Source organism: Corvus cornix, chromosome 2, assembly GCF_000738735.6.
Source record: "Corvus cornix cornix isolate S_Up_H32 chromosome 2, ASM73873v5, whole genome shotgun sequence".
NCBI lineage: Eukaryota > Metazoa > Chordata > Aves > Passeriformes > Corvidae > Corvus > Corvus cornix.
Genome location: NC_046333.1, coordinates 141,523,097 through 141,537,052, shown reverse-complemented (window position 1 = coordinate 141,537,052; position 13,956 = coordinate 141,523,097). Strand labels below are relative to the sequence as shown.

The 13,956-nt window shown below is 36.4% G+C and overlaps 1 protein-coding gene across 1 annotated transcript in view; it reads right to left on the bottom strand.

Moving 5' to 3' along the window:
- Positions 1 to 13,956, bottom strand: part of LOC104692870 (MDM2 binding protein) — a 30,452-nt gene that overhangs the window by 10,275 nt on the left and 6,221 nt on the right. Inside the window, exons 9-16 of the mRNA XM_039549922.1 lie at positions 13,396 to 13,490; positions 12,536 to 12,608; positions 10,843 to 10,960; positions 8,123 to 8,290; positions 6,868 to 6,981; positions 5,426 to 5,581; positions 4,969 to 5,062; positions 2,778 to 2,933 (exon numbers count right to left, since the gene is read on the bottom strand). Coding sequence (XP_039405856.1) covers positions 2,778 to 2,933; positions 4,969 to 5,062; positions 5,426 to 5,581; positions 6,868 to 6,981; positions 8,123 to 8,290; positions 10,843 to 10,960; positions 12,536 to 12,608; positions 13,396 to 13,490 — 974 coding nt within the window. The remainder of the gene's footprint in view (positions 1 to 2,777; positions 2,934 to 4,968; positions 5,063 to 5,425; positions 5,582 to 6,867; positions 6,982 to 8,122; positions 8,291 to 10,842; positions 10,961 to 12,535; positions 12,609 to 13,395; positions 13,491 to 13,956) is intronic.

The window sequence follows — 13,956 nt, the reverse complement described above, 5'->3', positions numbered from 1 at the left end:
AATCAGAAACAAATGTCTTGACATAGGAAGACTAAAACAGCATGCCTTGCAGCTAAGCCCCTAGGATAAAGCATCAATGGAAAATTAAATCTGTATTGAAGAGAGAATTTAAGTTCAACTAATTCCTACTGAGCTATTATTGTTACAGAAGCTCTTAGACATTTCTTAGACAGTGAAGGTCACTGCTCCAAATAATTTACCAATAAAACCAGGCAAATATCACTCCATTTCACAATGGGACACCTGAGTAGTAGAATGAACTGAGAGGCACTGGGAAGTGACCTTCCATTTCTCAATCACACACTATAAGTAGTGAATTCCTTCCCTTTAGCTTCAAATTGTTGCCTCACCTAACAGTCATCTTTCCCAGACTTCAGAACTAATGGCTTGTCTCCTGGGATACTTCAATTCCAGCTAGTAACTCCCTGCACCTAAATCATAGGGTGTATTTGTTTGAAGGTATTTCAACAGAATACGCCATAGCAAGACAGATAGCAAGATCTTGCAGCCAGATCTCAACATACCCTGAACATTTATCTCTAAAGAAGGGAAGAGATGAAGGCAAGATGTAGCAGAATCTGAAACTTAGACATTGCTTCAAATTTTATTCATACAGACTTGTCTCTGCACCATTTCCACTGGAATAATTATCTGAGCAAAACATCCAGGAAAGAAGTGATACTGAAACTAGCAAGAAGATAATTTGGAAAGACTGTCAGCCAAAACTGTAATCTATCAAACTTCTATTTAAAGCTCAAACATGGAAAACAAGTGAACATGCCTTTAATTCAACAGTCTCTCTCAAAATCCCTTCAATCCTTCTGTTGGTCAGGAAAATTCTTGGGGTCTGTATTCACTGTTCTTGATCACCTACTGTGCAAAGTTCCTCATTATTCCAGAGAATTTAGTCAGAGCATCTGCTAGGGGAGTGAGCAGCCCAGAGTACAGTGTTCTGCTGGACTCGATTCAAATTCAGATCTCACTCATCTGTAGCTCAAAGCAAATCATTCAAGAGACTCAAGGTATTCCATGTTATAGTGCTTCTCTGGAGGTTTTGAAAATAATCAAAGTCTAAAAAATAGATCTTTGTAGTGAAATATTATTAACTTCTTTCCCATACAACTAGTTGGAAGGAAAATATTTTAGCCAAAATTCTAAACCTTCTGCACTCATTAACAACTCAGTAGGAGATTCTAAATCTTTACTGCATATTTTCTAACTTGAATTCTCTGCTCAGAACATATTTAGGTTAGTTACAAAACTTCACTAAGTGTTTTACAGAAGTCTCAAAAATCCTACAGAAAATCCAAAATATTACAGAACCTTTGCCTCTCACAAGCACTCTTACTACCTATCATGAAGTGTGAAAAAAGATCAAGGACTCTATCAAATAACTGCATTACAGATTCTATTACTCAGTATTAAAAAGGTCAACAAATACAACTGTAGTGACTGCAAAGACTGTCTTGCCTACCTAGGAGTCTGTGACACAATGAACAAACAGTATAGGCTCTGCTTCTATAAACATTATCTGACTCTAATAGAGTCTGGTCTTAGCTCTAATAGATGTTCAGATCCTGAAAATTACTCCATTAACTCCATGTATGTAACTTCCTGCTGAAAAAGTAGTGGTTAATACAGCAGACACACTAAGAATGAATACTTGCAAAGCCACTGTCCTGGGTTGCAGTGTATTCTATTACCATCCTCAGGAGCCCTTGAAACCAGGTGGGGCAGTGTTTCCTTGCCTCCTCCCCCCAGACTATCTTTCTGTTAATTGCCCATCATTGTCCTGCCACATGACTCAGAGATAACTCCCTCCAGACTATCTTCTGTTAATGAGCCTAATCAACACTTTGCCTCATGACTCATTACCCCATTGTGAGATGCTCCACCCAGAGGGAGGAACCAAGCATCCCATCGTGGATATAATCTGGGACTCTGAACACCAGAGGCAACACCTTTCCACTGGATTTCCAGAGGACAGGAGCTACACAGCTACCACTGGACCTTCTGAGGAGGAGCAGACCCTTTGTTTCTACAGGATCACCACTTCGGGAGGACTGCAGCCACCATTCTACCAGACTGCCACCACCACCCTAACTAACAGGGTGCCAGGTTGTATCCTAACTCTGTCAGTTTAACCCAGTGTTATCTGCTTTTATTGGTTTTTTTTTTTTCTTTCCCCCTCTTTTTTATTTCCCTATTAAATTGTTATTCTGACTTGGTGTCTCCCACTAGTTTGTTTTCAAACTAGCACAGCCACCAGCGTAGATAAGCTTCCTTTAAGAAGCACATAAAAAGCATGACAGGAGACAAACATAGTTAAATAGGCTCAGCTACTGCCTTTTCTTATTTTGTCTTCCCACCTAGACTCCCCTCCACTGAAAGAAATCACACCAATAAAATTAAAGTTTTGCCACAGGAACTTCTGCTTTGCTAGAAATACTCTTTTGGAAATGGACGCATAGGGCAGCAGAGGCTTGGCAAGGATCTACCAGCCCACGTTTGTGCTTCAGGTGATTATTTTGTTATTTAAATGCCTAGGACCAACATCATCATCTCCAGCCATTTCAGATTCTGAAAGAACTAAACAGCAAGGCTGACTGGAGACTGAAACAGTTGATTTCACTGGCAGGCATGTGATGTAAGGATGTTGCAGGTTATAAATTCAAATCCAGTTAGACCACTCTGTGACTCTCATTCCACCCTTATTTACATCCCCCTATATCAGCTCTGAGTCTGGTTTTCAGTGGCTTTAATATGCTGATCCCTACCGCTTGGGAACTTGGAGTGGCTGGAGATCCCCCACGGGCAGCCCTTCTGGAGTGAAATACTTCAGCAACTCTTTAGCATCGAGCAACGTCAGGGACTCCCGCTGGCTGTCTTTATGTCCCAGCAACTGCTCAGATGAATGCGCAAACAGAGGAACTCTAGAAAAAAGGAAGCAAGCAAAGACCAATCTAAGACTTTTTTTTTTCCTTTTTTTAAATAAACTTATGGTATTTAAAAATAAATTAAATCATTGCTACTCTGGAGTAATTCAACTAGTACCAAAGTAAAACGAACAAGGTTGCTCCTTGAGAACATTCACACGAAGTTCATTATAAAGAACGTGACAATTGGTGCAAATTCTCTAACATTCCACTGAAGAAACTAATTTCTTCAAGAATTTAGAGCTTGGTTATGAAATACAACATGGGAAGATGATTATTCACCCCTTTTTTCCATTGTAGGACCAAAAATTGGTTCCCACTAAAGGAAAGGAACCATAAAGCCACTACTGCATGCAACCCTCCATTCTTTTTTTAGTGTCTTCAACCAAGTACATCGAAGTTCTCTCTTTTCTACTGTTAAGCAACATGTTGTATCCTGATGCAGGGTAAGAAAGATAACCAGTTCAGATTATGACCAATGAAATAAACACTGACTATGTAACAGAAAGGTCTTTCAGGAAGCTTTTCAACAGCTAATTAAAAGGAAGAAGTTTGCCAGTTTAAGAAACAAAAGCCAATAATAATAATAATAATACCACTGAAGTCTTTTCCTGGTCTTAAAATCAAGAGTCAAATGCAGTTAGAAGGGAAAAAGGGATTTTACCTTGGTATTTATTTTAAGGATCCTTAGGTGCACTATGTCCAGGTTGAATGCACCAAAATGCACACTGCAATGCACACCCCACACAAGATCAGGTATAACATTATAGGTCTTACTAATTAGCATATCTATCAAAAAATTCCCCAATGAGAGCAAGGAACCTTCCCCTGGATGGTTCTGTCTGTTTATGTGTTCTGGATGAGGACCTTGGGGTCTGGGGCACACTAACCCCTTCCTACGAAGCTTCTAAAATGTTTAATCTCTTAGCTGAACAAAGAAGTCCAAGACTGTAGGCAAAAAGCACTAAGAATACAGAAGTTGTAAAAAGGTATAACAGGGGTATAAAAGAAAAGGCAAAAAATCTTTATGGCACCACCACTCATGAGAAAGCAGATATCTAATGTGAGGATTTCTCACATGCAGAACTCCAGTCTAAGCCATGGCCAACTATGGTACTTGAAAAAGAGAAATGGGATGGAAGTGACTCAGAAAAGGACAGTTGGACATCTGGCTCTCCAGGTCTGTCAGCAAGAACATTACCACCACCAAAGACCATTAAGTCACAAAATCATTTATTAGCTGAGTTGGAAGGGACCCACCAGGATCATCAAGTCCAACTCCTGGCCCTGCACAGCATGTGCCTTGAGAGCATTGTCCAAACTCTTCTTGAGCTCTGTCAGGCTTGGTACTGTGACCACTTCCCTGGGGAGCCTGTTCCAGTGCCCAACTACCCTCTGGGTGAAGAACCTTTTTCTAATATCCAACCTAAACCTTTGTTGACAAGTCTTACATAAAGTGAGAACTAAACTGAAATCAACAGGCTGTATTAAGTGGCACAAAGATCTACAGGTTTCATTTGAACAGCACTGAAGGAAAAATATAATTAAATACAAATTTCAAACATAAAACCAATAGGTTCTCCGACTTTAAAATTACTTGAGACATGATACTAAGTACCAACTATTCAGGAAATATGAGGAAATTAGAACACATTGTACATGTTGACAAAAACTGCTAAATTACCTCTCTTATTTAGGGCATGGTGGGAGAAAGAAAAGCTTTTGTATTTTTTTCTACCATGGCTATTTTCTAGAAGTGCCATTTTGGGAATTTGGTTTTGGAACTATTCTACTTTTAGCTAGCTTCCAATTGCATTTAGTCAATAAAAATCAAAACAGTACTTCTTTAAATACCAAGAAAATATTCCTTTGGAAATTGACAGAAAAATAGTTTTAGCCTTAAGCAATATTTTCTTTGAAAGATATCAATATATTTGAACACACTTTACACAATGGTTATCAACACATAAGGTTCCTCTACAATTATGTTCAATGGCTACTCCAAAGAAAATCTCCAGTATTTCATCATTACCTCATTCTTTGTTTGTTTTTTTCAAAGTTTTCCAAATTCTGAAGAACGTGTCTTTCTGGCCACTCCAATGGATTTGGCTCTACTAAATCAGGCTCTGCAAGAAATACATGTTGGATAACCCTTAATAAATTTCCTTAAAGAAATATATATGTACAGTCCTTTATATATAGATATTCCTCAATGCGTATCTCTAAATGTATGTAAATAAAAGAAAAATCTATCTGGTGATGAAATCAGAAATGTTTTCCAGACAATTTTTTTTGTCAAGGAACAAAAAGGAAAGAGGTAATGCAAGGGTAATTTCAGTTTGCAAAATAAGCCTAGAAAGCTACTTTACTTTCCCATGTTTTCCTCTTTTGGTAAAAAGACTTCACTCCTTCTAGCAAAAGACTGATGGCTAATATGAAAAAACATCCAAAGAAAATAATCAGCATATTTTGTAAATAAAAACACTTACCACAAGTCACAGTGGTTTTATTGGAGACCTTCTGTAGAACAGGTGTAGGAAGACTAGTGCTGCACAGGTCCAAAAAACATTCTCTTGTAAGTTTTAATAAGCTTTTAAACTCATTGGTAGAAATAACCGCAGGCTGCTTGGCCAATTCCTTTCTCTCTATAAAAGAAAAAAGAAAAGGTACTGCACCTGCTAAGCAGTAAAGAAAAACTAAAAAACAATTAAACAAGGAAATCCCCACCCGAAACCAGTAACACAAGTAAGTTAATTTAACACTTACTGTTGTACCAGCAAGAAAGACACGGGTGGTTTATTCCACAGACAAGTGAAAAAACAGCAGTGAGAACAGCTGAAGTCACACGTGAATCATGTTTTTACAGTCCTTTAACTTCTGGATATATGCATTTCTGAGTACATCCAGGTTGAATCCCCCAGAGACAATAATCTGGACTTGCTGAGACTAAAAGTGAAGAGCTCCAATCTGCAGAGTCTCCCACCCACCTATTTTTACTGTTGTTGCAGGAGTGTGGCTCTGTTCTGGACCCTGGTCAGAATATCAAGGGTTAGGTAATTCTGGTATGATTTAGGACAATCAGTAAATCCCAACTGCTCCTATTCAATCTCTTAATGGAAATGGGTGACCCACACAAAAGAAACTAAAACACAAGCTCTAAAGCAGCCCCAAGCTCAGGGTTGAAGCAGACAAGAATCTGAAAATGACAGTAAATTAGCAGGGGGCAGGGGATGGGAGACAAGACTACTTACAGAAATCTTATTTTCTTTAAGCTGCTATTCTGTTAATGATAATACACTTAAACTATCTCCACAGAATGCCATTTTCAATAAGACAGCCAATCTCTGTGAAGCATTTTTTCTTTCAATTGAGTCTCTTTAAGCAATGCGCTTACGATGGAAAAAAAATCAGGACACTCAAATGTACTTCTCTGCAAAGTAATAAAAATCTAAGCAGGGTGATCCCTCAGTTTTTATTATGAATGATGCATCATGATAAATCTAACAAATCTCCAATGCATAGTTTTCCTCTGCTGCTTAAGACTTTTCAAAGAAAGAATAAAATTTTTAAAAGCTGAAAAACCCAAACCAGAATTTCTATTTTTGTAGAAGGCACATCCAGCAGTAAAGGATTTTGGGGAAATCATCACAGAATTGCCACAGAACTATTTCAACACTATGCTCAAAAATTCAGAGTATTCATGTAACAACCATCAACACTAATTCACTGTTCTCTTTTCCATTATCTGATAGATAATCAATAATATACTACAAAGTTTCTTCCTATACTTCTGCTATTTCTTCACAAAGTAATCAACACACTTTGGTTGTTAGACAATTTCAGTTTTGTAAGGTGAGCCATCACATCCAATTTGAAACAATGACCTTTTAAATACTAGTTTGAGAATTACCAGTGCTTTCCCATTACTTACTGAGATACTCCTTCAAGGCAAACACTTGGAGACGAGACAGTTTCGTTTCTCTCTGTACAATCTCCTCTCCACAATAGCGTGGCAGAGACTTTATCAAGTCAGAAATATGAAAGCCTATAGATTAGGAGAAAATTTTATTACGAATCTCTTTGAACTTTGGAGTCGTTACTTAATAGAAGACATAAACACAGGAGACATAAAAATTTCCCATTCAAAGGAAACAACCAGACTTTCAAATACGGCTAATCATTAAAAAACCAAACCAATCAAATCCAACTGAACACCAGGAGCATAATTTGGAAGAGGTGCCTGACTAGTATTTTTGAATTTCTGTACAAAACCAGTATAACGACAACACAATTAACATGACTAACATTAAAAGAAGGTAAAAAGATCCTAAGTTTGATACCAGGAAAGAGAAGTTTTCTCCCAACATACAGTCAAGGACTTTCAGTCTTCTGACACTGTACTAATGGGATTTTAATTAGGATAAATGGCAGAATAGTCAGTCATATTGCACACAGATTTACTTTGATAATAAGGAATTAAGAGGATAAGATGCAGGTCACTGTGCTCTTTTTCTTTGCCAGTGTTATTGAAACAAATACAGGAATTGGTAGAGTTACCTAGTAGGTGTAGTTGTAACATGACAACTACTCCATGATAAATGTCTGCATACCTGCTCTTCCCTAGTGGAGCAGGTAGGATATGAGTGCCAGCTCATACCCTAAACACTCTGCAGTAACATGGACACCTGGCAAAGAAACTGCAGATGATAATGAAACTCAACTTGCCTACTGGCCTTGCAGTTTTTATTTTAAATCATCATTGAAACAGGATTTTCAAGAGACATTTACCTAGATTTTTTGGCATGGGCTGTTAAGTTTTTATACCAACAATACACACTTTTTAAACTTTAAGCTTTCACAAATTTGGTTTGTATTAATATTACCTGTATGTCCCTTTACAATAAACAATTTTCAACTAATTTCGATTGTAAGAAATTACTCACTGTAACTTTATACAGTCAATTTAAAAAATACGGTAGCAGTAAATTCTGTGAATAAATAAGCTCTTAACGTATTTTCTTATGGATTTTGAAAAATACTGTTAATGGGCACATCATAAAAAATGTAATATTCCTTGTTGTTTTCTCCCTTTTAATACTGACTGGAGTGAATAAAAGGAACTTACGAAATTTAGTAGCATTTGCCTGCACTCAGATACCCCTTAACAAATAAGTCATTACTCTTACCTGACTCTTCTGCTTTTGCCTTTAGCTTTCCATTTATGGCAGAAAGAGTGGCCATCCCATTAATCTGGCCAGCTGAATGAATCAAGGTTGCTTTACATCCTCCACAGCCATTGCCTTGTAGCAAGAAATAATATCGGCAAGATTCTCCTTTCAGTTCAATTTCTGGAACTTAACAAACATCAGGACATAACTGTGAAACACTCTCAGGAAAACAGCTTTAAAACAAACTATAATCCACCATAAAAATTCTTCCATTTGCTTTCTTCTGTTCTGTGAGAAATCTTACTAATATCTTTTGAGGAGACACAGTAACTACAGGTGAAGTTCAACCCCTGTAAAGCTCCAAACTGAAGAGTAAAATAAATTAACTATAGCAGCAAAGCTCAGCTGCTCTATGCTGCTGGCTTAGAGCAGCACCCAAAAACCAGCACTGCACTCTTGTGATGAGGGGCAGCTTTCTAATGCAGACTACAAAGTACACCGGGAAACTCTGACCACCAACCAAGAGAAGTTTTTAACTGCACTAAGTAACAGGCAAGCCCTTAACTGGCAAAGTTACATTTTTACCATGGAACACTGAAGAGACCTTTTTGTTCTGCTAGGTAAAAACAGGCCTTTCTGCATATGTGCATTGAAGTAATGTAAGTGTTCAATGGAAGAACACACAGATGTAGAAGGAAATATTGTACACGCTCTTCCCAAGGACACTGCATTATTCATTAATAAAAGCTTCACTCCCTTCTTTACCCTTGTGCCTGGATAAGAGATAAAGACATTCTATTTTTAAACATTGGCATATAGTATGCAGTTTTGAAAGTAAATTAATGTGGGACCTGACAGTAACAGTGAAAGAATGGGTTTGCTATCTTTTTACACAGAAAACATTTTATAGCACCTTGATAGACATAGAAATTGAGAGAATGAATACTTTTTGATGTACTAAGTTTCAAAAGTAAATTAATTTCATAATTAAATGTCTCAATAATTAACTTGACAGGAACTTAACATTTATTAGTATCATAAATTTTTGTTAGCAACAAATACAAAATATTCCAGTGTTTCTTGAAAACTTTAAGTTGGACACAGAAGGGAAGAGAGGGGGAAGCCCCACTACCTCAATATATAAATTCAGAAAAAGAAAAAAGAGCAATAAAGAAAAAAAGATTCCAGAAATGTTTTCATATTGTCCTGTTCCCTCTGTCATTTGAAATATATTCCTTTTCCAGTTTATCATGGCATCTCAAAGCTGATTCCTCATGGGTAAGCTTTTATTTTGCATTTTAACCTTAGCATTTGAGAACTACCAATTCCAAGAATTATACCTTCCCACAGATGGATGAGAATAAGGATTCACAAATCCTTAGGACCGTCAGATTAGTGGTAGCTAATAAAAAATCAGTAGTTCTCAACTAAACAAGAAAATACATTTAAACAGCCACATTTCTCCTCCTATACTAAATTTTACACAGGAGGCTTAATAAGAACCTATTGTGTGTTACTGATCACAGAATAGTTAATACTTGTACAAAACCTTTCCACTGGAGCACAGGACAAATATCCTGCAGACACTGGGGATCTTGTGCGCATTTGACTGCATCAGTAGTATCTCTCCAATAAATACAAATGCTGCTGCTATGACCAGCTCTATAATCACATCCTCTCTATCATTTCCAAACAGGCAGAGATAAATTTCAGTCTATATACTGCCAGCACCCATTTTATAATTAAGCTTCTTGTCCTGTCATACAACTCTTCCTAATTCCTCTCAATTTTTTCCTGTCCCTAAACCTGAAATAATATCAGTCATCAATATGAGCCATTTTCATCAGCATATTTGTTTTAAAAAGTTGTCTTGAGTTGGCAAGAAAAATAGTAACTGTTCCTTGCAATCTACACGGATTATATATTAGACCATGTATAAACAAGATCATGAAAGAAAGCAGAATCCAGCACCTCATCCTGTCCTAGATAAGTACTTAAGCACTGGGCTACCACCAAGTTCATTTTAGCCTGATGTTTTCAAGTGCCTACAAACCTCACAGCCACTGCTTGTACAGTGCCTCTACTTGCAGGGCACATTTACTGGCCAACTGAGAAACTTCCCCCAGCCTTGATCTGTACTGATTCTCTTCTCTCACTTTCTGAATCAGATTTCTAAGCACTGGCACAGTGCATAGGAGGAGACAGCTGCCATCAGTACAGCCCCATAAGGAAGGAGCACGTTCCCAATCACAAGTTTAGCACACGGCTCTCAGGTGAATGGAGGCATTCAGCATTTCTTAATATTCTGTATTTTCCCAGGAAGAGATTGAAATTAAATGCAAGTGCACTGAAGAACCTCTGGAAATGCTTAAATGAGAAGGGAAGCACCTCAGTGAAGCACACTGGAATTCCATCTGCAGAAGTAAACCTCTGTGCCTGTGGATTTTACAATCACCTTAGAAAGATGTCTGGAAATTGGATCTTAACTGACAGACAGGACACAAAAATGGTTTAAAGGAGATGCTTTGTTTCCCAAAACTTGCCACGATGTTGTTATTGTTTTTCCTCCAAGTTTGCATAGCTGAACTTGCATTCACCAAATCTTCTCGTGTCCATGAAGATTACAATAACTGACTTCATTTCATTGAACTTAAAAAGAGAATCCCAAATGTACAGAAAAAAATCACCATATATATATATACACACACATACATAAAACCACAACCAAATACACGTACCAGAAATGACCTTGGGTTTCTTAGCCATATATTCCTTCCATTTCTTGGTGCTCAGCTGGGCAGGAGATGGGACCACTACACTACTTACATTACATGGCAATGTAAATAAAGCTCCTACCTAAATAGGGAGATGAAATACAAAACATGCAATATTAGTGAAACCTGTTTTACATTTGATTCTTGAGCTACTGATCTGGTGTTATTTCAAATCTACTTGAAATGAAGAAAAATATCTCTGCTTAACACATCTGTCATTCACATCAATCAAAATGGAATTCCATTTGACACAAAAGCTGCAAAAATTGTGGTTAGTTTTTGGTCCAGTTGAAAGATCATTCACTGCTGAATTTCCATTTCATACACAAAAAGGTATTTATTATGTATTGCAAGTCTCTCAATAATCTGGCTACAAACACTTTTGTAGAGTAGTATCCAGAATGAAAAGAGAATTCAAAGGTAATAGTTGGCATCAGTGGCTCTGCATTCCTTTGAAAAAAATTCCTTTTCCTTTCCTATTACCCTTGTCCCTTAACCAGATACTGGACTATGTTTATGTCTCTAAGCAGACTTCAGGCTAATAAGCACTATCAGAAAAAAGGCACACATATTTGAATACTCAAGCAATAAAACAATGTTGTTGCAAGTATTGGAAAAGCCAACAAACATGTAATATTTCCAGCAGCAGACTGAAAAAAATCCGTATGAGACACTGCTGTTTTCAAAATATATTTAATTCAACATGTGCAGACTCTAAAAAGTAACCTGAGAACGTGTTGTAACTGTTTGAGCTTCTTCTTTAAAAAAATTAGTAGAAATGCAAGGCCTTAAATTGTAAAAGGTGTTTTCAGTGTTCCTAAGTAAAATGAAGATTACCTGCGATATTTACCAATATAAAACTATTTAAAAAGATATTTTTGGTACAGCATTAGAAAAAGGACCTTTTCCATTTCTGGCTAAGCTAATGGAGAATGGAGTAGCAGGGGAGAAAAAGAGTTACTCAAAACCCAAATAAACTGAAAATTAAACATACAGCCTGATAATGGGATACCATCTCCACAGGAAATAAAAAACATATGTTATTAATAATACCTGTATCAGCATTTTCAAATTGGAGGTTTTGTTTTGATTGGCATAGATTTATTTTATAAACACTAAAAAACTTTCCTAAACAAGATGCATTACCCTGTAAGTAAAGGTGATAGAACATTCAGGAAAAATATCTTCAAACTAATACTGTGGCTATGAATAATCTCACTATCCCTCCAAGGCAGAGGAGGGAAGGAAAAAGTAGGATTGTAAATGTTTCATGAACTCTTTTTATCCAAAATCAGAATAATCACATGTAAAATAAAAAAGCTTACCATTTCACAGTAACTAGATACATTTGGTAGGCTGCACACAAGCCTGCCTTTTGCTAAAAAAATCAATAGTTCAATTATGGTAGCAGAGAAATTATCTGTCAGGATAGGATTAAAAATTAGAAAATGTTTCAGGAGATTGAAATTTAGCTGACATAAAGAGAAAACTGTTCAGTGGGTATGTATAGCATGGACTTTAAAATCCATACTTGCTTTAGAACTAAATGTTCAAGAAGCTTATATAGAAACTAGGTTTAAAAATATTATTCCTGTATCTTTTACAGGCAATATACATACCTTCATTTTTCTGCTATACATAAATAAAATGTTTTTACCTTCCCAGAGAGAAAAGAAATCTGCTCCAAAAGCAATGTAGACGTCTCCTTGGTATTCTTTCTTGACAGGCTCCTGAACAGAACAGTTTAAGGAACCTTATCTTCACAAAGAACTATACACCTCTGTTTTACAAATCAAGTTACCACCATATTTGAAAGAAGCATTGCAAGTATCTAATTTTTGATACTACAGTATCACAAAACATAAAAAGCTCATCTTTCTTGGTAAAGTGATACACTTGAAAATTTTATATGACAAAATACTACACTGACATCTCTATTATAGACTGACAGAAACAGATATTTATATATTCAAAATCATGGCAGACTTACACATCCTAAGGTATTATTGGTACACCAAGACTAGTACCAAAAGTCCATACTTTTAAAAACCCATAGTAATATACCTTGAGATCTCTGCAGCACACACACTCAAGAGAGAACTCCTCTGCTGTATCTTGCCATAGATTTTGCTGCTGCACAATAAAAACATGATTTGTAGACAAATGTTCCTATATTTTGAAGCATGCTACCTTAATTCATTAGAAAGGCTTGAGTTTTTTTTAAAACTTATACAGAATAAACATATCTCTATTCTTTTCCCACAAAGAGCATGCACATCAACAGACAAATTATACTTGCAATAATATCAACAACACCTGGTTATTGGTAGTGTAATTTAAATTTCAAAATTTAAAAATCCAGTTGTGAAGAATCACTATGACTATTTTGGCAGGCTAAAATGGAATGAACCCTTGCCTGTCCTCATCTATCTGTTGCTTCCATGGGAGATCCTGATTGTTTTCTTTCTGCTATAGACAATTATCAGTAGTAGTTTAGATCCTTAAAAAAAGGGATACAGCTCAAATTCCAGATCTGATATAAAAATGGAAGGTAGATCAGACAGCATCACCATCTGTAAAAATTCCAGCGCAGGACCATAGTAATGAAAAACCTGAAAAGAAATCAAATAAAAACCTATATATATTACACTACATATGATTCTACCTCAGGAGAACTTCCTCAAGTGGTTTGCTGGAGGCATTAGCCTTACAGATAACATCTGAAAGAGGTATAAAGAAATACAAAAACACTTCACAATATTATATTAAAATAATTATATAAAAAACAAGGAAGGTATTTAATTTTGTTTAATAAATATGACTTTGTAGAAAGTCAACAATGTGCATCAAATGAGTTCTAGCTCTCACCCAAAATAAAATAAGATCTACCAAGAACAGACAAATGCAGTACAAAATACACATGTTTTAACAATGGAAATAACAAACTCTAAACTGATACCAATTTTCATAATGCTCATTTTGTTTTCATCAACACATATGATTGTGGAGTTCCCATCTATTATCTACTTCCAGTAGAAAACAACAACAGTGAAACAGCAACAGTGTAAAAAAAACCCC